This window comes from Tauraco erythrolophus, chromosome 11, assembly GCF_009769465.1.
Source record: "Tauraco erythrolophus isolate bTauEry1 chromosome 11, bTauEry1.pri, whole genome shotgun sequence".
In the NCBI taxonomy this organism is placed as follows: domain Eukaryota; kingdom Metazoa; phylum Chordata; class Aves; order Musophagiformes; family Musophagidae; genus Tauraco; species Tauraco erythrolophus.
The window spans coordinates 6,382,427-6,406,891 of record NC_141475.1 but is presented as its reverse complement, the minus strand read 5'-3'; the positions used below and the strand labels follow the sequence as shown (position 1 = coordinate 6,406,891).

Sequence of the window (24,465 nt, the reverse complement as noted above, 5' to 3'; positions counted from 1 at the left end):
GTCCTTGAGGAGACGGACAGACATTGCACCCACGTGCAAAAGGCTGGTGTCAGAGAAATATTATGCTGAAGGGTAGAGTAGCTGCAGCTGGCACAAAGTGTATGTATTGTCCTGGGGCCGTGAAATACCAATTACATGTCTTGGCGCGCAGTGATATTTGCAGAGGCATTAAATGTTGACCTGCCACACACTTCTAATTTAAAATACAGAAGCGCTCCCCTCTCATTTCGAAAGATAAATGTCGCAGAGAAACACATGGCGGGGGGGAAATGAAGAAGTAATTTGTTTGATGCGGAGGTGTAATGTTCCATGTCAAGTAAATAGTCTTAAATGAGTGATCGCACTCTGGTCAATAAAGCTGAGCGGGGGGAATTTTTGCTGTTGGTGTCAGTGTGGGAATGGTTATGATAAAGCTGACCGATAATGAAAACCTCACTGGTAAAGTCATGAAACTGAGGGGTCCGGGAATGGGAGGAGAAGCCAGGCTTTTGGGAATCGGTGCTGTTTGTGCATGATATGATGCGCTTTCTTTTTTTTGTCTTCAATTTGAACATGAAACTGACGATTTTAGAAATTGAAAAGGCTTGTTACCAGCAGTGGTCTCGAAATATCTTACTGAGGCTCCCGTGAGCACATTCCCATCATGAAATGGCTTCTGTCTTGCCCTGCACTCTGCGAGCTCCCGTGGTGGCTGTCTGACCACATCCAAGCAGGAAGGTGCTGCTGGAGCCTGGGGCTTGCCTGGGGCATACCAGCACCCTGCGCAGGTGAGGTCTCCTCTCCTGTTAACGCGGAATATTCAGCAGGCTTCTGTCTGTGGGGTAGGAAGCAGGATTTTGTGATGGAGAGATGCTGGTCCCACCAGCTGAGAGCTTAGTCCTATTCCAAAGCTCATAAACACACCATGCTTCTGGACAAGTAGCCCACCAAGAAAGAACCATGTATATGGTATTCTCCACCACGGCATGCCTTGATAATTATTTTTTCCTGCTGTAAGAGTTAAGTTGTCATTCCATCTTCATGCACCTGTAGAGGACCCTGCAGTAGGCCATGTCTCCCTTAGCCAGCAGGGTCAGGAACTGTTACTGCTGGTCTAGGGTGACAGAATCTGTGGCTTTGCAGAAGAAGTTATGCTCTTTGCTGTTAACTGCTTTCCTGACAGTGTTGAAGTGAAGAGCGGTGATGTGATATGCTTGTCAGGGCTGAGGGTCATCCCTCAGTAGATGCCAGTCTCTGAACAGGTAGGCAAAGGGGCAGGAGGACCATCTCTTTTATGGTCACCAGCTATTGCAGCAGCGGGGCTGTGCTGTAGCACCGTTTGTTGAGTTCCTCCCTTGGTACATTGGCACTGAAGACGGTCCCCGCACTTGCGTGTTTGTGTCCACTCCTGGTCTGGACAGGAGCACAACGGCAAACAGAGGCTCAATTTTCAGGAAAGCTGGTTCTCATCCCTGTGGGTGCTGCTGGACATACTACTTCTTGCTGGCCATAATGGTTGGCATGTCCTTAACTGCGTGAGTTACCTGGTTCAGGTGCCCTGGAGTGGCTTTGTCATCGGCTGTGTCATACTTGCTAACTAGCTGGTTTGTTAGAGCTGAGCTCCAACAGCTCCAAACATGCACTTCATTTAAGACCATGGGCCAGAGCTGCGCAGCCGTCCTGCCGGGAGGATGGGAAGCCCCCACCGTGCGGGTTGCCTCCAGCCGTGGATGTCAGTGGCCAACAGTGACCGCGCGGTTCTGCAGGTGCCTGGCAGAGCGTCTGCGGTGAGTGGGAGCAAAACTGTGGCTTTCTGATCAGGGCAGAAGGGGAGGCAGCGTGCTGCTAGGCAGAGCCGCCCTCCAAAAACAACATGGACCTCGGGAAAGAGGGGGACTAAAGGGCTGACACAGCCAGCGATGAAGGCTTCTGCCTTTATTAAATCACAATGTTTGTTGACACATAAAACCAAAATGAAACACGTGCTTAAACCTTCCCCTGTGCCTCCCCCCCAAATCTGCCTCTCCTGTTCTCCTGGAGGAATTTTTTCAGCTGTGACAGCGGTGTGTTTTTTCTGGCACATGCAGAGATTTTTAACGCAGGCAGGACTAATGGAATGATTTATTTCATTAGCAAGTGACCTGTATAGCTTCTCAACGCGTCTCCTGAGATGTAACAGTGTTCCTCACTTAAAATGCTGCTTTTCCTCATTCTCCACTTCTTTTTGTTCTGTTTGGTGGCATTGGAAGCACTTGCTTAAACATATGGCTCAACAGATGTTTTGTTTTCACAGCACAGTGATGTTTTGGAAAAAAAACAAGAATTGCTAGAAGTGAGTCTTCCCTGTTTATATATTTACAAAATTGAAATACACACAATTGAATTAACAGGCCAGGCTAACCAAAATATCAGAGACATCTTCTGGAACTTAGCTCCAGAGGGACAGAGATCTTTAGCTTGAACAAAAGCATTATCACCTTTCATCTGATGTATCAAATATATGAAAAGTATAGCTTCTTCATTTGCAAAATGGCACAATCATAGTTTGTTTTACACTGTAAAGGCTCTTGATAATTTTTTTTTTTTTTTTCCCCAGGACAGGAATGGGGAATTTTAAGAGCAGATGTGGATTCGAGGTTACTTCTCAAATCCCAGTTTTTTCTCCTCTTCAGTTTCCTTGGGTATGTTATTTTATTTTGAATGGAGGGATTCCTGCTCTACATGTCCATGTCTTTCCTCTTTAGGTATCCTCTTTTCTTATTCTTTCATGTGACCTTGTTCTGCCTCTGCTACCAGCCACTGCTCTCTTCAAAAGTGTTTTACAGAGGGTGCTGGGTGGAGGAAAGGGTTAGTACTGGGAATGTACAGAAAAAGAATAAGAAGATGTAGTTAAAGTATAAAATGTTCATATGGGGGAGCATAAAAACATGCAAAAATACACCAACAAAAGCTGGGAGCAAAACTTTGCTGGTTTGTATTTAGGCACGACACAGTTGTGGGTACAGATGGAAATGCATAAATGAAGGAAACCTGGAAAGAAATGTAAATGCTCTAAGTTTAAATATGAAATCGTTATCACATTACCCCAAAAAAGACTGAGGAGCAACTTGCTGAAGTGATAAGTTTTTGTGCATACACCAGAGGCAAGAAAACTGCAGGTGAATGATGCTGATGTATGAACAGAGGGACCAAAGAGAGTAGAACAGGTGGATGGGATCCCTGCATGTGCCCATCCCCAGGGGCTGCATCTCTCAAATTGTTGTTTAAATTAAATTAAAGGTGTTATTTGACATGATTGCATTTCCGAGGGACTCTGGTGGGATCTGTTACTTCGGACCAGTAAACATCATAAAAATAACTAACACCTGTAGAGTACGTAAGAATTAACGGACAAGTCTCATCATCTGTTTGCAGAAGAGTCAAGTTTCAAATCTATCTGCCTGTTTCCTCTTCTCTCTTTTTCAGATGTTAGTGACCCTGGTGAGAGCGGGGAAACAGCACGCTTGAATTTTCAAGGATTTGGTGAGATTGCTCGCCAGGAGCCTCAGAAAAAAAACCCTGAGCTGTCGTGGGAAGAGAAAGTTCCTTTCTTGGATTAGTGACTGCCTAGCAGGTAGGAAATGAAGCGCTCATGTTTCACAACATCACACAAATCCCAGAGGGATTTGCTCCAAGATCTCTGCCATTGAGCCGTGATAATGGATCTGCAAAGGAGAGGAGGAAGGACTGGGTTATGGGCTTGGCTGGCTTTGTCTTCAGAGGGCTGCTGGGACCAGAAAAAAAACGCTGAGCAGCTGTAGAGGGATTGGGCGATCCTGAGTGGCTGGGCAGCGCCATGGCAAGGGAAGCCTGTGCCAGCAGGGGTAAGAGAATGCTCTTGAGTCATGTTTTATTCCTGCCCTCTGCCCTGTGCTGGGGACGTCTCTCGGTGAGTCAGTGCTGCTTGCAAAATATCCTGAAGTCATGACTGACAGCCTAGAGCTCAGGGCTTAGAACCGGTCAGGAAAGGAAATAGAATTGGAAGAAGTTTTGGAAGGAGAACAAAGCAGCCCCGTTGTTAGGTTGCTGCTGGACCACACGGGCGGGGCGTGTGCAGCCGGGGTGTCCCGGTGTGCTGGGCTCGAGGGATGCTCGCAGGCTGCTAACGGTGCTGGGGAAATCGACCAAGAGAGTCAGAGGTACGGAAAAGCTGCTGTGCAAGGCAGGAGTGGAATAAGTGGGATTCAGCCTGGAAAAGCAAGGAGTGGGGAAAGGAGGATGTTAGGAGAGGCGATGCACCCGTGTAGGACATGCAGCCAAGAAAGGCAGAAGGATTACTGTCGGTGTGATTGGGTTTGCTGGTGTGAAATGGAGAGAGGAGGGCTTGTCTCTGCGTGGTGCACGATTGCAGAATTTATTGCCTTGGGCTGTTTGGGAAATGTAAGTGGTTTCAAGAAGCAATTAAGCAAATGTGCAGAGGATGGGCATCGGTACAGCTGATGACACAGCTTTTTGGAAGCTGAGTGCTGGAAGAGAAATACATTCGTACATTTGTCCGTACATAGGTGGTTCCCCTGTGTGTCTGCTGTCGGGCACTATATGAGACAGGTAAGAGCTTGACAGAATTTTCTTGAAGGAGGTGAAGACAGTGTTGATAGCAGTTTTAGGGTAAATCTGCTGTGGGTTGTGGAAATGGGGATTGCCTGGTGTTCTCTGCCAGGGCACTGCTGGCTGCAGCTCCCCGGGAGGACGGCAGTGTCTGGGACGCGAGAGGCGGCAGGACCGTTGCGTGCTTCTGTACTTTAATGAAGTCCTGAGTCCAGTGCCAATGGACTTGGACAGTAAAGGTTAAGTGTAAGAGTGTGTGGACAGGATATAATTCCCTGACTGCCTTGAAGATACTGCATTGCTCACTTATTCTCTGCACAGGATTCATTTATCCTCAGGGACTTGCTGCGTGGGCTTACCCTGCCTGCCAGCGCTGCACCCCTTGGCCACATCAGGCTCTACGTTTCAAGAAGGCAGCAACTATTTGTTGACATATTTTTATAGGTTTGGGGAATTTTTTTTTTTGTCCTTTCTTTCTTAGTACTCATTGCTGACACCTTGGGCTTTGTGTAGGCGATAAGTTTCCATCACCTCCAGAAGAGCAGATTTGTATTAACCACTGTGATACAGGAGCGCACGCAAGCGGCTTATCTAAAGGTGTGGAAGGAGAGCACCACTGTGGGCTTCCTACCTTGCCTGGAAGAGCAGCTGCCTGCCTGCTTGGCAGAAAAAGTTCAGCGGCAGAATGCTTGAGAGAACTTGTTAGGACGTTACTTGTGCAAATAAAATAAAATCACATCTTGTGAAATAGCAGTAATAATTTAACTCAACTGCAGTGAATCCATGGTGAACAAAAGACACCTTGAAATGTTGTGGCTCTGCTAAAATGTACCTGCTTGCAGAACCTACTTTGCCAACTTACAAATCGAAGCAAAATAACTGTTCACGTTGCAGCAGCGTGCACAGTCATCAAAGGCAGGGATCACGTTGTGCTGAAGGTGATTTTTCCAGGTGCCGTTGTGTGGCCGGGAGGAGAGGAGGTGTTGTAACTTGTTTGGCATCCTCCACTGGTTCCACCGTGATGAACCTGCCACTCCTCTAAGATTATCCTAGCTGTGGGAAACAAAAGCTGACGGCACTGAGATGCGCCTGCTGTCACCTACACCTGGAAACCCCTCAGGAGAGGCTTCTGAAGTCAGAAGCACGACGGAGCCCTCCAGGGTCCGGAGCGAAGAGCTCTGCTGTGCCAGGCAGCGGGGCAGCTGCGGCACCTCCTGCGGTGTGGAAGCTCTGTCTTGCTGTCCTGCAGGCACAGAAGATCTTGGTTGAGTTTTCTGGAAGCCAGACCCTCATCTCGCTTGAAGAAGTACAGTGTGAAAAGAGTGAGGTTGGGGGCTGCACGAAGCATGGTCAGAGGGAGGCGTCTCAGAGTTTTGTCCTCAGCTGACACTGGGCAACTCTATTGCAGAGTTTGTCTCTCTGGTTTTGGAAAGCCTTGCTGTCCAAGCTGCAGAGCCTCTGACAGCACGGAGGCTGACTCGGTGGTGCTTTCCCCTTTAGCAAATGGCTTTTGCAGTCTCGTGCCTTCACGTGGCTCGCTCTGTTCCAAGGACAGCGGGCAGTCATGGAGTGGGCTGGCCCCGGGACCTCCGGCTAGCGGGGGGACGGGGCAGAGGCAGGGTGAGAGTGGCTTGCAGAGACCTCAGCGGAAGAGGAGCTGTAAATGGCATGGAGGACCTTGTGTTAGCTCCTCGCAGAAGAGAGCACAGCGATGTCCTGCATCCCCTCCTGACACCCCTCGGTTCCGCGGACCGCATCTGGAACCATACCGGCAAAGAAGACTTCAGCGTGCCGCTAGCACTTGCTTCTCAAGCAGATGAAAAGTGAGATGGTCTGTCAAGGCCAGGGAAATTATTTTAGTAAAAGCTAGAATCACTTGTGCTTCTTGAGTCTTTTCGTTGTTGTTGTTTAAGATCTGGAGGTAAAATGATGTTTGCTTTTTAATTGTGGGATGCTCTGTAAGAAATGAAGTTGAGTTCTTTAATAGAGTTAAAAGAAAAGTAGTCAGCATTAGACTGCTTTAATAATTTAGTACTTAATGCTGTGAGGGGTAGCATTTGTAATTTAGCTTATGTGGTGTTGTAATGACTCAGAGTTCCTGCAAAAGCAAGCTACTTCTTGAATTGTATAATACTGTGAAATCTCTCTTTCTCTTGCTGCGTTTCCTTGGTAGAATGATGCTGTAAAGTCAAAAATACATTCGTCTGGTTTGTGAAGGCCTGTGGATTAAGATATGTGTTATAAAGCAACTTTTCATATGACTCATTTGCTCAAAAAAAACAGGAGTCTTCTCTGCCATGGCATTTGAGGAAGAGTGTGTGAATTGCCCAAGAACAGGCAGTAAGATACTTCCCTAGGAAAAGTTAGCTTTTTCTTTCCTTTCTCCTGTTTGTTGTGTTAAACAGCGTTGGGATTTTTCCTTCACTCTATCATGGACATATCCACTGCTCAGAGCCTTCTCTACAGAGAAGGCTGTCAGTCTGATGGGAGCAAGCAGCCCACAAACCGATTCCTGCTTTAGTTGAGAGTAGATTTCAGACTGAGAAGGAAGATGCCCATTCTGAGTGGGCATTTAAGTGTTTAAAAGGCTTATGTGGTGTTCACGTGTTTGCTGGTGGCCCTTCCATGCCTGGGTGTAACAGCTTTTGTGGGACCACAGGGCTTATCTGAGGAAATACTGCTCATTCCCAGAACCACAAGGTTCTTCCGTAATAGATTTTTTCCCTCTTTTTTTTGCAGGTGTTTCTTCAACTCTTCAGTGTGTCATAGACACGTTGTGTTTTGGGATAACCTGCTTCAACCCTCGGAAGAAAATCTGCCAACAGCCAAAAATGACTTGAGTTGGAGAGCTGCTGCTTTACCCACAGGTAGTGCGTTGGTAGTGCAGTAACTTCTCCGTACCACAACTTAGCACCTCTTACTTTCAGCAAGTTGCTCAAGGAGGGAGTTGTCACTACAGGATCTCTCTAGGATGGGCAGTGGTCTGTGTGTGTTTATCTCGTGAGGAGTGCTGGACACCTCCTGCCTCTGTACTGCTCCCATGTTTTTGGATGTATCTCAGAGCAGCCGCAAAGGGAAATGAGCAGCTGCCCTCCTCTCTTCTGTGGTCTCACAAGGCGTTTATGCCTCAGCATATATTTCCTACACCAACCCCTTGTGCTGCCGAGGTTGAGCTGCCCTTTGGGCACTCCTGCTATTGAACTGCCCCCGTGTATAACGATGGGAGCTGGAGATGTCCGCTAATGCGAGGTAGTGCAAAAGAGGACAGTCAGTGCTGTGCAACAGGGTCTGGCTTTACTTTCTACAGGGTAACGTACCTTGAGTAATGTTTATCAAAGAGCGTTTGTGAACCCAAACTTGCCTCAAACCTGCTGTAGATTAATTGGCTCCCAGCAGCTGTTTAGTGAGGTTTCATGTTGGGAACGCACTCATCCCACTGCAGACTTGCACAAGTTCCCTGTGAAGTCACCAAGTGTGTCAGTACCAGACTGGTGAAGCTCCAGGTGTTCATGAACTCACAGCTTCCCCCCCCCACACACACTGTTATATGCCTCATTATGTGCTTCATTAGTGTTCATGCCTATGGTCAAGTAGATGCTCAGCTCTGGAAATGCTAGTGGTGGGATTTGGATATTGATGGGCTGAGATGAGAGGTGAAGGAAAGCAAAGCGGAGACTTAACCTGCTGCTGGTATGATTCTGGGGCTGTGTTAAACTTGATTGTCACTTGGGGAAGGGAACAGAGAAATGGTTTGAGCGGCAGTGGCCTCAGATCGCCGTTACGTAGCATGTGATGGCTAATAGCCAGTCAAGTCTATCCGTTTGATGTTTGAGGTGGTGGACTTTGAAATGAGATCTTTAAACGACCTGAAATGTTAAAAATGCCGCTCTGTTCTCCCTCTCCCCCACCATTGCCCACACACTGATGTTTCTATATATGCGTGCCTGTGCGTGCAGCCCTGACTGACATGTGTTCCTCTCTCCCAGGACCAGGTGCCTTCCCGATGTTCAGTGTCCCGTTTGGATGCGCCGTACACTATGGTTCACATCAATGTGTTGAAAAAATTCGTGTGTGTTCTTGTGGTGATACTGGTAGCTCTGACAGTTTGCCTGTGGAGAGAGACGAGAAGAAGCTACTATGTTCCTTTCAAGACCGCGAGTGATGATTTGCAGGTTCATAGGACTTTGGAAAAATGGAACCCGCTTAAATCGCAGAGCCTTTTCCATGAAGCAGCCGGTGAATTGGGTCAGATACCCAAAACTTGGTTTAGTAACAACAACAGAGTAAAAGACAGCACCTCTGGAACAGCTGAAAAGTCCAAGAAAGCAGCAGACTCTCTGAAGGTATGGGATGAGGACAGTTCATCCAGAAATCTCATACCCAGGCTACAGAAGGTCAGAAAAAACTACCTGTCCATGAACAAGTACAACGTAGCTTACACCGGAAAGAGGAACGCTGCTAAACTCAGCCCAGAGAAGCTGCTCTGCCAGCTGCGGGACAGGGTGAACGTGACCATGATACAGGGGTCAGATGGTCCTTTTGATACCTCTGAATGGCAGCAGTACCTACCAGGGAAAAGCCTCAATGAAACAGTTGGCCGTCTGGATCGCTGTGCTGTTGTGTCCTCAGCAGGGTCTCTGAAATCATCTCGTTTGGGACAAGAGATAGGTTGGTATCTTACTATTCACATAAATTCAAATAACATTGTTTTATAACTTATGCTGAACAGAAGTAACCTACTGTCACCCTCTTACCAATAAGTCTCTGCTGTGGTCACAAAGGTGTTTACGCTAAGTTGAAATATTATCCTTAAAGTTCTAAAGTTAGCGAACATTACAGCCTAGGAGGAGATGGCAGTAATATTGATCAGAGGCTTCCTTCCTCTCTGCCTTATGGTGCCCTAGAGCACAGTGGCTGTGAGCGTTAGACCTTGGGCAGACCAAAATGGACAAGCCCCAAGGGAGTGGAAGGGTTGGGTTGAGCTCAGAGGCTATGACATATGTGCAGGTAGTTGTGTTCCAGCTAGTCCTTCCAGTTTTCGTGATCTTGTTGGCATCGTCAGAGAATAGAACTAATACTGGATACAAGGGGGAGAGGTCTTGGTTCCTCAAGTATTTGTTTCTTGAGAGGGCTTGGAACAGGTCGAGTAATGTCAATGCACTCCTTGCACAGTCAATGGTCAGAAACTTTCATTCAGAAAGACTTCTTCAGAGAAGAAGTAAAAGAAAACACTAAAGGAAGAAAACCCCACTGGACACAGCCCCGAGCAGTCTGCTGTAGTTGACCCAGTGTTGAGCAGAGAGGCTGGACGTAGACCATCTTCAGACCTCAGCGACGCTGTAATTCGTGCTCATGGCTTAGCAAAAGTGGCACTGCTTCATTCTGAACCGTAAAGCAGTGGCTGAGTTTGAGTGGCCCAGGAGACTGTGAAAAAACTTCAGAGGGCTTTATTTTATCTCTTCTTTAGACAAGGTTTGGTGATGCTTTGCAAAGCCTTATCTGACCATGTTTATCTGAGGTTAATGCATTAATTAATAAATTCTGAAGTATTGCTCTTGTACAGTGGATTATGGAGTGGCATGTTTTGATACCAAAGCACTTTGTGCCTCTTAAGAAAGCAGCATGCAGGGGAAACCAGCTCTCCAACCTTCAGGTCAGGATTTTGTTTGACATAAAACCCTCCTCCTGTGCCTGCAGTTCTCTCAGCTTTCTTCGGTAATTGTTGTTTGAGGCTCAGTTAAGATTCACACTTTGCTGAATTGCGGTTTCACTGCAGGAGAAGTTTTAAAGCCTATGAATGTTCTCTCCAGTGACAAATAGACTTCAGTGTGTTCGTAAGTTGTCTGCTGGATTAAGTCCCTTTGGCCTGCACTAAGCTGGAAGTAGCCTTCATTCTCTGAAACAAGTAGATAGTCCTTTAATACTTTATGTATGAACAACCTGAGCAAAGCCTTCAGAATCATAGTCCCCAGATGCTCATGGGAAAGTCAGGGTTTCCTTCCCGTAGTCACTCAAAGTTTGCCCCCAAATTCATGTGTGCTCCCCAGGGTAGGTGGGCAGGCACTAGAATGAAGTTGAGCAGTCTGGAGTGTGTTAAAATGCTGCTAAAGATGTGATGAAAAAGGTAGTAGTGGTATTAACCAAGATGGTAAAAATTACAGGTGGGAGTCGGTTGATGTAATTGTTTCCACCTCTTACAAGTGTTTGAGGCCAGGTGGGTCAAGACTTGAGAAGCCAATTCTTTTTCTTTCAGTGCCTATCTTGGCTTATGTAGGTTCCTCTTGAAGTTCGGTAGCTAAAGGTTTCTGTAGAAGTGACATTCTGTTGAACACTCTTCTCCAGCACAGCTGGCTTATGCCCAAGGATGTCTTTGCTAGACTCCACCATACTGATAAAACTGCTCATTCCTCCATCAGGAGACCTTCTCAAGAGCTGAGGATGTTGTGTACACTGTGTTGTAATGCAGTCCGTGCAAGTGCTGGATTCAGCGTCGGAGCAGCCAAGAAGTGCAACAGGCTGCACTCCCGCTGCAGCACGGCTGAAAGGACATCTGATGTGGAAAGCCGTTTCATTGTCCTACAGCCGGTCTCCAAGCCTGTCCCCGAAACTGAAGCACCAGTTTGTTCCAGATCATGAGGGATGGATGCTGGAAAGGTCACTGTGTGACGTGCCCGGGGCGAATGCTGTTAGCCCCTAGTGCTGTCCCTGGCTTGTGTTCCTTGCGCCTGGGTCGCAAACTTTAACCTTTCTGCCCAAGCAGTCATCTCTGCCAGTGATTCTGCAGACTTTTGGGCACTTGCAGGCTTGAGCTGAACAGTGTGAATGTCAAAGGATTTGGGAGTGCTCAGTGTGTTTATGTACGTTTTTTTCCCAGTTTTGACCTGTTGTTTTTCCACATAGGACAAGCTGTGGTTTTGTTGGGGGAAGGTTCCATAAAGGTGCTACATCTGATGGGCTTAAAGTGAAGCATTTGTGTAGATGAGCGCAATGGATTGCTAAATTATTGTTCCTTACATAACCAGGAAATATTTGTTCTGTGTAATCATGTTAAGATATCAAATGAGTGATTAGTCAATGTAAGGGGAGCTGGTGGAGAAGAATGGGCAGAAGCTGATAAACAAGCAGCTCTTTCGCTTACTCTTCTCTTCTCTTGGTGCTATTGGAGGTTAGGAATTGCCAGAGAAAAATCCGATATGGGAAATACTGAGTGCAGCACAACCACCTGGAGACAGAGTGCTTCAGAGAGCTGGCTGCCCGGCCTGTGCACTCCCCGAGCACCCTTCCGACAGGCGAATTAAGGGCGTAATAACGCCTGGTGTCTGACCGAAGTTACACGGGGAAGTTATAACCCTGTACTCCACTGATGGGAGGTAGGATGTGGAGTTAAGGGCTTGTAGAGGTAACTACAGAGCTGCTTCTGAGAGTGGACATGTTTTTTTTTCAGAAACATCACCTTCCTGGGGTTTGTGTGTTGCTATGGAAGGGGTCTAAAAAGGATCCAATTGCCTATGAGCATAAAGTAGCTGAGAAACTAGCCTTTCTGCCAGTGATTATGGATCTTCCTGCATTGCTTGTGAGAACACCCCTGTTTTCAAGAAAATGATCTTGAAAAGAGCCGGTTCTGGACCAGGCGAGCCCCTCTGCCCTGGCTGGGGCCTTGACAGTTCCCCATGGACCCCCGCCGCAGCGGCCGTGGGCTGTGGCTGCGTGGCCTCGGCGTGAGGGCACGGGAGATGGTCCTGCTTCTGCAGCTGAACACTGCCGGTCATGTAAATGTTTCCTATCCAAATCTAGCCAGTAGGTACGGAGAAGCCGGGATGCCAGGGTGACGGGCACATATGCCCTCTGAGCAGCAGCAGCCTGGCTTTCTGTCAGTATGGCAGCGTGGTCGGCTGTGCCGAGGCAGAGGAGGGTACTGGAGGAATGCTGTGCTATGTTAAGAGATGATGCCAGCAGAGGAAAATGCAGTGAATCCCGAGGCACGTAACAAACCATGCCTGTTACATGCACAGTGGTGGTTTTATTTCTGTAATGTGGGAGGTAGGCTGGCGGGCTGAAGCCAGCTTTGTTTTCCACTGTGGTTATTATACATGTTTCTCAGGCTGGTCAACCTCCAGGCTGCAAGAGAGATGCTGGTTCGCCATTAGTGTCTAATTCCTTAGTTTGCGGCCAACCACATTGTAATTAATTGTATGTTGGTCTATCTCTTGGTAAAGTGTTTGGAAGGAAGAAGAGAAAGAGGGAGGGAGGGCAAAATTCTAGGGCTGTGCTCTCAGCCTGCCAGTGTATTGTAGCTTAAAAAAGTGGATTTTTAAAAGTTTATTGATCATGAAGTTAGACTAACAGCTTCTTCCACAGAATCTGGCTTGGTACTTTTAGTTGTTACATGGAAAGCCAGGGAGTAGCCAGATTGTATTAGACATGTGAGTTAATAACCTGTTACACGTGTCTTCTGTCGCTCAAAAACCAGTTGTTAGCTCATGGATTTTCACTCTGGTTTGCTTTCAGACAGCCACGATGCTGTCCTGCGGTTCAACGGGGCTCCTATCAAGGGATTTCAAGAAGACGTGGGGCAAAAGACAACGATTCGTCTTGTGAACTCCCAGGTAGGTCTGACGAACGTGTGCCAAACGGGCTGAGTGTGGCAGAGCTGCCTGCCCACCCCGGGCTGCCTGGGAGCTGAGCAGCAGCCTGAAATAACAACATCCACAGGGCTGCTGGGTTCACCTGCTGCTGGGACACCTTTAAAACGAAGCTGAGAAGAATAAGGTTTTCCATCCAATTTCTCCTGTCCCTAGCAGATAGCCGTAAGGTGGGAATGTCTTTCCTTGTAATGCGGGACAGTTGGTAAATGGGAGGTTACTGCAGCCAAACCAGCACATGCTAGCGAAGCTGCAGTAGCCTGCTTGCAATTTACGGCATAGATGAGGTGTTTTGACTTTTGTCTCAGCTCAAAGGCTCTTTGTTAGTGCAGGAAGGCCAGCTGCACGCTTGCTGCTGTGCTTTGGGAGCGTGATGCTGGAGGGACACCGCGGCTTGGCTAACGGAGCTCAGCAAACTGAGGTGTGCCAGGAGATGAGTGGTGCCTGCCCCAGGGGTGGGTATGAAGAATGAAGGAAGTCTGTTTGGCTTTTATTGAAAGAACAATGTTTCTTTTCTGCTCGGCGATGCTGCAGGCTCTGTAGATAACACATTAACCAGGGCTATTAAATGGCTGAAGACAATTGGCAAAGGACCAACCTTTAAATCTGTAGCCTGCCCGCAGCCAGGAGAGGGTACGGACTCCGATGGGTGAGTTGTGGGGTCCAGGACCCCGTTGCAGAGCATAGCAGAAAGTACCTTTAATGCAAGGCATTGCTTGCTGAGTTAAATTTTCCCTGGCTCTTTGGGAGCTCTTTCTAGGTACGAGGCTGTCCCTCTGCTCATTTTCCTTGGACGTCAGTAGGCTTTGAAGCAGAGTCTCAGTGGTTAGAACCGTGTCTAGCAATATGTTCACAGGGCTAGTGTGCCACCCATCCAGGAGCAGAGTGAGACCCAAAAACAAGAGTATCGCTGCTCTCGGTACCTCTTGGAGAGTGTTTGCACCCTCCTTCCATATAGCTGTTACCCTTTGTGTTTGCCCGTTTCGGGGGGAGAAATTTTCAAGCGTAGGCATGCAGAGAGAAGAGGAAATCACAGCAGTGCATGCTGGTGAGGGAATGGAGTGGGACAGTAAAATAATGAATAGGCCGAGAGTTGTTGGACGAAGGACCTGCTGCAGCGTTGCAGCCCGGAGCACGAGCACCTCCTCGCCCAGGACGAGGGGGAGGCGGCTGGAAGGGGGTGATCGGGGGAGAGACAGGGGACTGAACAGTGGCTTTTGTGCTCCAGAACCGAAAAGGCAGTTTCCTTTCCTCACCCCAAAGCTAAGATTTATAGGCCTGGAGTTCTCTCATCTGCTCCTGCACGAGGGATCCGTGGGTGCTGCCGGGTAACAGGGTTTGGGGTTTCTCAAAGCAGCAGCAGGAGCTCGGCTGTCCTCTTCAAAGGAAGACATGGAGATGGCTTGTAACCAGTTTCCCGAGTTCATTTTGTGTGTCTTTTGAAGTATGTTCTTGCTTCTTGTGCGAACGCTGTTGCTTCCTCTTTCTGCTCTTGGGTCTTGCCTCCTCCCCTTGCTGCCATGCTCTGTTGTGCTGCTGGCTGTGTCGCGATTCCCCTGCGTTAAACCACCCATCAGATGTGGGACAGCTTGTCCTTTCTGAACCAATGTGGTTTTAGCAGACATATCTGGCCACTGACATCCTTCTTCCTCTGCCCCATTTGACCTCTCCATTTTTTTATCTTTTCCCTTCCGTATATATTTTTATGATGCCAGATAGGTGTTATCACTTAAGAAAACTTTCTCTGTACGATGTGCTCATCTCCCAGCTTGCTGTGATATGAAGTCAGTTACCAGCAAAAACATGTACGTGACCTGTGTGCTGCGAGGGTTATCTGCACAGGGAGGAGGGTAACTGTATGATTTTACAACCGTAATACAGCAGTAATAACTCTCCATGTGGATGCTCTTAGTTGGACCAAGCGTACTTGTAGCCATGTTGTCATAGTGCTCCTGTTCTCTGTGCACATCAGCCTTCAGCCTTGGGTGACGTTTTTCATCTGCCGCCATCCCCTCGGAAAGGAGATACCAGCTTAGAAAACTTCAATTATAGGGGGAGCAAAATGATTGCATTTTTTTAGAGGCTAAAGTTAATTAGCCTCTAAATGCCACAATGCAGCATTGATCCAGCTGCTGGACAGGGCGAAAGATGCTCTGCATGTAAATAGTGCAGGAGTCTCTTCTGGAGTTTGAGCTGAGCAGCTCGAATTGCAGTCCCTGTTACCTTCAGGGATCACTGGATTGGGAGCCTGCTTTTCTTCTGTCTTTTTATTTGCACTTTTAATGGTTCAGTGCTGTTATAGTCATGGCAACATCGTTTTAACTTTCTTGTTAGTGGGGTTTTGATGGTCATGTTTGGTTTCCAGCTTGCTACAGGAGCTGTGCTTTGCCTTGCAGAGAGCTCTCGCAGACATCAGGCGCTGGCGGGACAAGCTGTAATTTGTTCTTGTTCTGCCTTTTCTTGTGTTATAAATGATCGCTGGGAAGAGAGATGGGGTTGTGGCTTGGCTGCTTTTATTTTGGCTTTTACTATTGATCGATCCTCAGTCCTTTCCCAAAAGTGAGGGAAGTGGGATCTCCTGAATCTAATCTGTCAAAACTAGTCTTATGTTGAATAGTATCCCTTTGGCACGTGTGGTCAGTGGCCCTAAGTTGCTTAATAATTATTTTAAGATATTTTTCTGTGATTTGCTGCCCAGTCTCTAGCACATATCTGGAGGTGGATGGTTTTAACAGTAGAGTGAGGGATTTTGTACATCTTTGTGCACAGGGAAAGATTAGTATCCGGCAAGAGGGGGATAAATTTTGGATCCTCAGATTTGAGGATAGGCTTGTAGGTCCACAAGCTTGGTAGTTGTTCTAAATACAGAAATTCTTTAACGCTGCCCTTCTCATTTTCTTAGACCTTCACTGGTTCATCAGTACTCCTTCCTTCAATGGCGTGTTTTCCTGCAGCCCTACGCAGGGCATCAATTTGCCCCGGGAAAAGCAGTCATGTCTTGCAAAAACACGCGAGCTGACGAGTGCGTGGAGGGAACGCCAATGTCGTTCTGTAGGACACAGCTCCTTTCTGCAGAGCTCACCGAGGACCAGGGTACCTCGTTCCTCCCAGCCCTTGTTTTCATTTCTCCTTGGCTGGCTTCTGGCTGTCACGGAGAGCGTGCTTTGCTTTGGCTGCGCTTGCTGTTATTGGCACTGACAAGTCTGCAGGGAGGAAGAGAAAGAAGATAGCACATCGGTGGAATGGAGGAAGGTTGTGATGGGAAAAGGGAGTGTGTTTAAGATTCCAGGGCATTGACTGCAGTAGCTGGAGAGAAGGAACTCCTTTTGATACAGTTAATAAATGTACCAGGATCATAGGGGCTATATTAGCAAGATACTTGCTAAACAGTCAGTTGGCTAAAGAACAAATTAATGAGGAAATGAATAGATCAGCTAACAAATTAGGATCAAAATTGGGTGAGACAAATAAGTTTAAATGAATTTAACTGCTTAGAAAGAATCAGTTGCTATTAAACAGAACAAATAGGCACTAATGGTGTCTGGGGAGCCAGACTCCTCCAGCAGAGAAGTTAAGTGACCGATAGATAACTAGTGGTGCCCAGAGCCAGCTCTGCAGTGTAGGACAGGGAGCAGCAAACACCTCGTGTCTGCAAAGGTGCTTCCCACCCGGTTTCTTATCCCTTTGCGCCTGTGCCGCTGCCGATTCCTGTGGCTGTGCTTGGCTGGCCTTTGCTTTCTCTGTCGCTCAACCTCTCTTGAATCCTCCTTCCGCATGTTTCACATCAGAAAAGCTCCTGAAAGATTTCCAGCCTTTAAATAGAAACAAGGAAACGAAAGCAAAGTGCCCGTGTTCCTTGCCTGTTTCCTGTCCCGCGGTGGTGTTCTGTCCCCTCGTCCGTGGCTGAGGGGTGGCTGGTGCCTGCTGCGTGCCCTCCTTGCCTCGGCCGCGGGTGCCTGTGCACTGGAGGCAGAAGTTCACTCTCCAGCTAACAAGTGGCCCAGATATTTTAGCTACTGTAAGGAAATGAAACCAGGCAGTACGTGCAGCCGAGGCCAGAGCCTGATCCCGCGGAGTTAAGAACAAGCGCGAGGAAGCCCTGTGTGCTTCTGGAATAATTGGCATCTGGGCCGGGCAGCGTGTCCCTGTGCTGGGGTAGTGGGGCACGTGGGAGGGCAGCCCATTGCTGCGGGCAGCCACCATGCTCCAGGAGAAGTTGGTTGACTCTTAATTAGATCCATGAAGGAAATTAGGACAAAAGAGAGCTGATTTTTACAACGGTGTTTTTCTTCAGCAGATGTTTACAAGCTGTGCCTGTACGAGTTGTGCTTTTGGGTGGAAAGGACAGGAGATGAGCCCTTGTCTCCTTTGATTCTGACTCTTTGCTTTTTGCTGCAGACCTGGGTTGCCCTTGGGTGTCACAAGCTGGGACGGTTGTGTCCAGGCTGTAGAGAGCAACTTCTGCATTTGAACCCACTTGGCCTTGTTCCTTCGGGAAAGCCTCTGGTGGAGCCACCTCTCTCCACTGGTACCATCTCTAGCCCATGTGCTTTGCTGTTGCAGTGCTTTCCTTCTCGTTGCTGCTCTCACAAGATTCAAGCCTCCCATCACCATGCTCTGGAGAGGCAAGGTGGGGCTCAGTGCAAGGGTCAGCTGGGGTACCGTGGTCTCTCATCCCTCACACTGGTGGTCTCACATCAAGCTGGACCAGCGCTGAGCCCTGGCTGCCTGTGTTCGTGCTGCTTAGAAGAAACCACCGCATCCAGGCTTCTTTTGTTCAAATGAAGGTTCTTGATAAAGCCAACGGTGTGTTTGCACTGGGCTCCTCCTGGACTGTCCTGGCGACTGATAGCAGCAAGTGATGTTCCCACCTGCTTCTGGCAGTTGTAGTGATGGTATCCATCATACAGGCTGGGTCATTGTGGGTCTTGTCCTTATTTTGTTATTTAATATGGATGGAGAAAACCTTGTGAAGCATAATGGCAGTTTTCTTGTGACTCTCCCCTAAATTCTGTGCTGCTAGATAGGACTGGAGTGGGTGTTGGAAGGGCAACCAGGGGGTTGTGTCCTTGCCTGCATGTGGTGGGGCATGTGGGGTGGCTGTGGCTCTATTCAGGTATGTTTTACTGCCTGGCTGCCTGCTAATTCTAACAGCATACTATATATTATTGTGTTTGTTATTCAAGCTTGTAACGGTTGAGGAGCAGCAGTTCCTGAGGGATGCGCTATATAACACTGGAATCTTAATTGTCTGGGATCCAGCACCGTATCATGCGGAAATTCATGAGGTGAGGCTGAGTTTTCTGTAAATAAAATCAGATTCATATGCTTTGAAGTTGCATCTGTTAACCTGTTTCCTCCTGATGTGGGCAACCACTCATTTTAAGGCTGTTCTTGATTGCCTCTTCGTTATCGAGGATACATCCACACGTACTTCTGAGCACGTGTGCATGTGTGCTCCTAGAGAAACACTTGCCTGTTCCCCATCCCTGTGAAGGGCCTCAGGCCAGGTGTAATGGGTCACCACCTGTGCTTTGCCATGGGCTGATGCTGCAGGGAGGAGGCCACTACTGGCTGCAGGAGTTGTCATCTCGTCAGAGGATGATCTCTTTCTGACAGTTGCTGTAAGATTTGCTGATGGCTGGTGCTTGGATGTTTCAAGCACCAGTCAGACATGAGGTATACTTGATGCATTATGAACAGATTGGGAAACCCTCTGAAGATCTTGGCAAATGTCAGCTGGACTTTCACTTGTGAGTGTTGCAGTCCCTCTAGCATTCTCTTTTCATTTTGAGTACAAAAGGGCGTTATTTGATAAGTGATGAGCTTTGGAGGCTCAGGGTGAAAGCAGGTAGGAGTGAATAGTCCATTCTTTACCTTTATTTTAAGCTCTGGCTGTAACTGAGAGGTCTTTGCATTCCTTTCTCTGGACTGCATTTCCTATTTTCTCACTGATGTTTATTCCTGTGTCTCGTCCCACGCCTCCAGGAGACGTGAGGGTGTATGTGCAGCATGTTTAAGAGTCAGTAAAACTAGGATGGGATCTTTTTAGCATAGGATAAAAAAATCTCAAATTGACTTTAAGAAAACATAAACCCTCCTAAGTGTTTTTACTGAAAAGGGAAGTTTTAGGATGCATATCAGCTCAGCCTCTTTTAGGAGGCTGTGCTGAAGACACTTGTCTACAGAACAGGATGCTTCGTACTCCAGCATGCAGAGGGGTCGGGGTCTGTAACATTGAAGGCAGATTTCTCGACATCATCTGCAATTGGGGGGCACAGAATGAAATGATGCACAATGACTGCTCTCATTTAGTGATCCTTCACTGTTAAAGAGAGGAGATTGGGGGTTTTCCTGCTCTGTTTGCTGAGCCAAGTCACCACAGTGACCCAAAGGGCAGATGAGGAGGGGTGGGGGACAGAGAGTGAGTGTGTGTGGATGTAGTAGGACCTCTTTCCCTGGCAGCAGCAGATTATGGGAAAGAGTGGGCTAGAAATCAGAGTCTGACTTCTTGTTTCTGTTTTCCAGTGGTACAGAAGACCAGACTACAACTTTTTTGAAAGCTATAAGCTGTATCGTAGTACACATCCAGAGCAGCCCTTCTATATCCTAAATCCAAAAATGCAGTGGCAGCTCTGGGATGTCCTGCAGGAGAATTCCCTTGAGTATATTCAGCCTAATCCACCGTCATCAGGAATGCTTGGTAAGACAATTGCCCTCTAAACTTCTTGTTCAGTTTGCAGGCAGGAACTCTCCAGGATGCCTTTTTTTCAAAGACAACTACAGATTTATGGCGCTTATCAGAGTTGCTTTTACAGTGTTTGCTTATGCCAAAATTTAACTTCCTGTCTGTAAAGTAGCAGCTTGCTTATGTTAAAGTAAGCGGTTTGCAGCAGCCTTCTGAAAGAGCAGTTACAAACATGGCCTGGTTCCACATGGAAACAGGAGAGCAGATTGCAGCATCGAGGTGGTCTCTAGGATTTCTAGCTTCTAGTGCCAGAGCAGTTCCCACGGGGTGCGAGAGGAAGGATGCGGCTCCTGCGGCCTCAGATCTCAGGCAAATAAATGTGGTTACTGTAGATGAAATCTAAGTGCTTGCCTGTTTATGATTTCTATATATAAATATGGAAAAAAAATATATATGGGAAAATATGTATAGCAAAGAATTACCAGGGGGCTGAGGATGGTCAGGGATAGTTGCCCTGAAAAGATCAATGATATTCCCTCTTATTCAGCATGCTAACGTCTTGTTCTTCCACATGCTAAATCCAGCCTCTTGGTGAAGGGGCTCATTTGCATTCTGCTGTTGCAAAGATTTTCCTTCTTATTGGAGAGCAGATCTCAGGATCAGCTGAATAAAAAGGAGTGAACTTCTCAGGAGGTTCACATGTATTTGAAGTCACAGCGTAGACGTATGGTTTTGTTTGCCACGTGGATGTCTGACTGCTGTGCTTCAGCCCCTCCTCTGCTCCCGTCACTGCTGGGGTACAGGCACCCTTCTATGTCCATGTAAACAGACTTATAGAATCATAGAATGGTTTGGATTGGAAAGAACCTTGAAGATCATCTAGTTCCAACCCCCCTGCCATGGACAGGGACACCTTTTGCCAATCCTATGTCTTCCACAACCTTGCTTTCCCCCAGCACCTGTTACATCATTGCTGGGATACGTGCAGAACAACTGGGTAACAGCATAGTCAGTGACTTCAGGAGCAAAATTATTGTTAACTGGAGTTAAGGCCTTGAAGGTAGGCACCGAGCCACGTCAGACAGCAAAGTCCCCTGTGGCTTAACTTTGGGCCAAGTTACCTGCTTTGTAAAACAAGTCACCTTGCCAGGCTCGGGGGCACAGATGAGTTCCAGTTTGCAGCTCTGGGTTTCCTGGAAGGCCTAAGCATGAATGAAAATTGTCATTTGAAAGGTGGATGAAAATGTGTTTAAAATATACCTTAGTTTAACAAGTGCTTTCTCAGATGGGTTCTTCTAATGTCTTGTAAATTCTGTTCTTCTGATCACGCATGGTCCCTGATGTTTCAGGTCTCAACTACTGCATGAATTTTATGTGATATTACATATTGGTTCTATTTCCCTAGTGTATTTGTGCTATTTCTTGCGCTTCTTTGGCAAAGAAAAGTAACTGATAACTATAGCTTACTTCTGAGCTGGCCAAAAATTTGACAGGTCTGTGGTCAGGGCTGGCGTGAGTGTCCTCAGGTGGTTCCTGTGCCAGTTGGAAGACCCAGGAGGGCAGCACTAGCTCTGCTCTGCTGCAAGAGAGCCCAGGGAGCAGGGGCTGCTTGGTCTCGCTCGAAGCCATCTCCAAGCACAGTTGCATTCATATCCTCCGCGTTCACAAGAGGCAGGTGGGGAAAAGGTGAAGTGGGTTTGAGATTGAGCCATTTGCGTCAGCTAGTTGTAGTGCATGGTTGACAGGCACCTGAGTTTCCCCAAAGGCTGCAGAGAACAGTAGGGCTCTTAAAAATCGGCCTTTTGGTGTGGCTGTCGCTGCAAATGATCTACCATGATCAAGTTGATCATAGGCTTTGCAAGAGAGGGCTTCAGAAAACAGCCCCATCTGGCCTGACTTGTTTTCTCCCCTTCTCGTCTGAATGGTGGGAAGGGAAACCCTTCCCCTGGGAGCTGGATGCTCCTCGCTGAGTGCCTGTCTCGCTGCAATGTCTGATTGGTTCTCTGGTTTGACGTGGGGATGTCTGCTTTCTTTCCTTCCCTAGGCATCGTCATCATGATGACGCTCTGTGATGAGGTGCACGTCTACGAGTTTCTCCCTTCCAAACGGCAGACGGACATTTGCCACTATTACCAGAAGTTTCACGACCGTGCCTGTACCATGGGAGCTTACCACCCCCTCCTGTTCGAGAAAAACTTGGTGAAGCACATAAACCAGGGCACAGATGAGGACATCTATACTCACGGGAAAGTCACGTTGCCCGGCTTCCGAAACGTGCGTTGTTAGTGGAGCAGTTTTTAGTGTATTTAGGAATTTTTCCTTGATTTGTCAGAGCACTTTTTAAATCAGGGTTGTCAGATTTGTTAGGTCTAAGCACTGGTGTGTTTTGACAGCTCTTCCGTGTCGCAACGCTTGCTCTTAGGACTTTGTTGCCTACCTTCTCCCAGCAGTAAGGCGGTGTTAATACATTGCGGTACGTCCACGCGGTATCTGCATGAGCCACTGCAATAACTTTACTCCCAGGGGAGCCAGGCTTATGCAGCAGGTGGGTATCTCTGTCTTCATCTCAGCCGATGACGGTGTATGGGAGATGCTTTCTAAGCAGGGATTGCACAGGTCAGGCTCAAATGCTGAATATAGGTTGATTTGCTTCGAAGGGGTTATGACAGCCAAAAACCTGGCCTGTTGAGAAAATAGACCAGCACAGGAAACAAGGAAAATAATATAAAACTTGTTCCCATAGTCCAAGGAGCTCTTTGGAGCAGAACTGGTTTATGGAAACACTGTCAAAGCTGTGTACTGGTAAGCTAAACATAGTCCAAAATATTTGATTTTATAAACAGTTTGTAAAATAGCCATGCCAACTTCCTTTCAAATTGGAAGACTTCTGAAATCATTCAGGTGGCATTTTGGCAAACGAAGAGAGGGGCAATTCACAATTCAGTGATTCTTGCAAGACTTTTTAATATTTTTACTTTTTTTTTAAATCAATTAAAGTAAATTTTAGTCAACGTTAACTTCTGCAGTAGAGCGCTGTGCTCGATACAGAAGAAGCCTTATTTCAAACACATTTTGGGGAAGATGCTCCGAGACACAAATGGGAGAACTCACTGGAAGTCGGTACCTCCTTCCAGCTCTCTGCTGGTCTACCTTTGCAATTATTGGCAAATAACTTGCTGTCTCATCTCTGGTAACAGAGACACCAGGTAGCTGCTGCCCAGATGAGTTACAGTTCTTTGCAGGCTAACCGAGGTGGTGTCTCAGTTGCTGTGTGCTTTCTGGATGGGTGAGGAGCAGTTGCGTAGCTTCTGTGCTTCATGAGCGGTGGGAAGGGAGAGTGTGCTCTGCTCTTTGTGCTGAAGCACAGACAGAATTGAGGGGGGCAGCTTTTCCCTGCTCGAGGGGATGCTCCTGGAGCGGTACAGTGGAATTAGTAGCTCTGCCATCTCTGTACGTCAGTGAGAACACCTTCCCTGTCCTCTTCTGTACTGATGTGTTTCATGATGTCTGTAAAGAAAGCTTTTTCTTCTCCTGTTTTGAATAAATCCTGTGAAGTCATTGACCTCTTCTTGCCTTCGTGAAACCAGTGTAAATGTTGTTTCTCCACAGCCCTGGGGACTTGTACCAGCCTTGCCCCAGCGCAGGCAGAGCTGGGAGGTGACCTGCTCATTTTGGTAAGCCTTGCGGCTCTTGCCCTGTCTTGGTGACATGACTGCTGCAGTGCTGTTCCAGCTCTGAGGCTGGCTTTCTGCACACCCATCTGTTGGGATGGGTTGGATCTGTCAGTGTTTACAAATTGTCTGTCATGTTGTGGATATATGTGTAAAAAAATTCAGGTCCTTACGCTACTGCTCAGGAGCATTAGGGCAAGAATGCGATGAAGCCCATGAGCCATTGTGTCTCATTAAGCATTCATTTAAGCATTCTTTTTCACTCTTAGGCAAGGAGAGAGATTATGGAGGAAAAGCCAGCAGAGGTTGTTCAGGAGAGCTGTAGCAAACCTCTCTCTATCTCCACTCTGGTGTGTAACAGTCCTACCTCTGGCCCTTGGACCAAGGCTGTCTACCACAGGGATTTGCCTTCTTAGTACATATTTAGCTGGGATTTGAAGAGCTTCTGACTTTTTTCTTCTACGCTGTCTCATTTGTTATTTCTCACCATGTTATTTCCCCCACCCTTCCCTGGTGGGGTGACCGGAGCAGCCACCCTCCTCACGTGGGCCATGTAATGGATGGATGGTTTGTTGCTGCAGAGGAGCAAGCATGGGCCCAGAAAGCCAAGAGAGTCTGCCTGCTCTTCATCCGGGGGTCCCCCAAAAAAACACCTTTTGCTCTGCAGTGCTTCTGCAAGAAGACAAAAAGTCAAACAGGTTCCCCCAGGTCGTTCAGGGCGCTTGGTTACTTACAGGCAGTAGTGTTGCACGGGGCATGACATTTCTGATGTTACACTAACGGATTTAGCGAGATACAATGTGTGATTCATTTACAATCTAAACAGAGTTTTACAGGAATTATGACAGAGCTGAAAATAGGCCTCCTTTTTTTTCCTCTTTATGGCTGCATAGATCCG

The 24,465-nt window shown here is 47.5% G+C and overlaps 1 protein-coding gene across 1 annotated transcript; it reads left to right on the top strand.

The window, feature by feature from the left end:
* Positions 1-8,555: 8,555 nt before the first annotated feature.
* ST6GAL1 (ST6 beta-galactoside alpha-2,6-sialyltransferase 1) lies at positions 8,556-23,458 on the top strand. The gene is made up of 5 exons (XM_009983336.2): positions 8,556-9,234; positions 13,075-13,172; positions 18,395-18,496; positions 19,737-19,911; positions 21,941-23,458. The coding sequence occupies exons 1-5, from the start codon at positions 8,604-8,606 to the stop codon at positions 22,180-22,182; spliced, it is 1,248 nt and encodes a 415-aa protein (XP_009981638.1). The 5' UTR covers positions 8,556-8,603; the 3' UTR covers positions 22,183-23,458.
* The last annotated feature ends 1,007 nt before the right edge of the window (positions 23,459-24,465 follow it).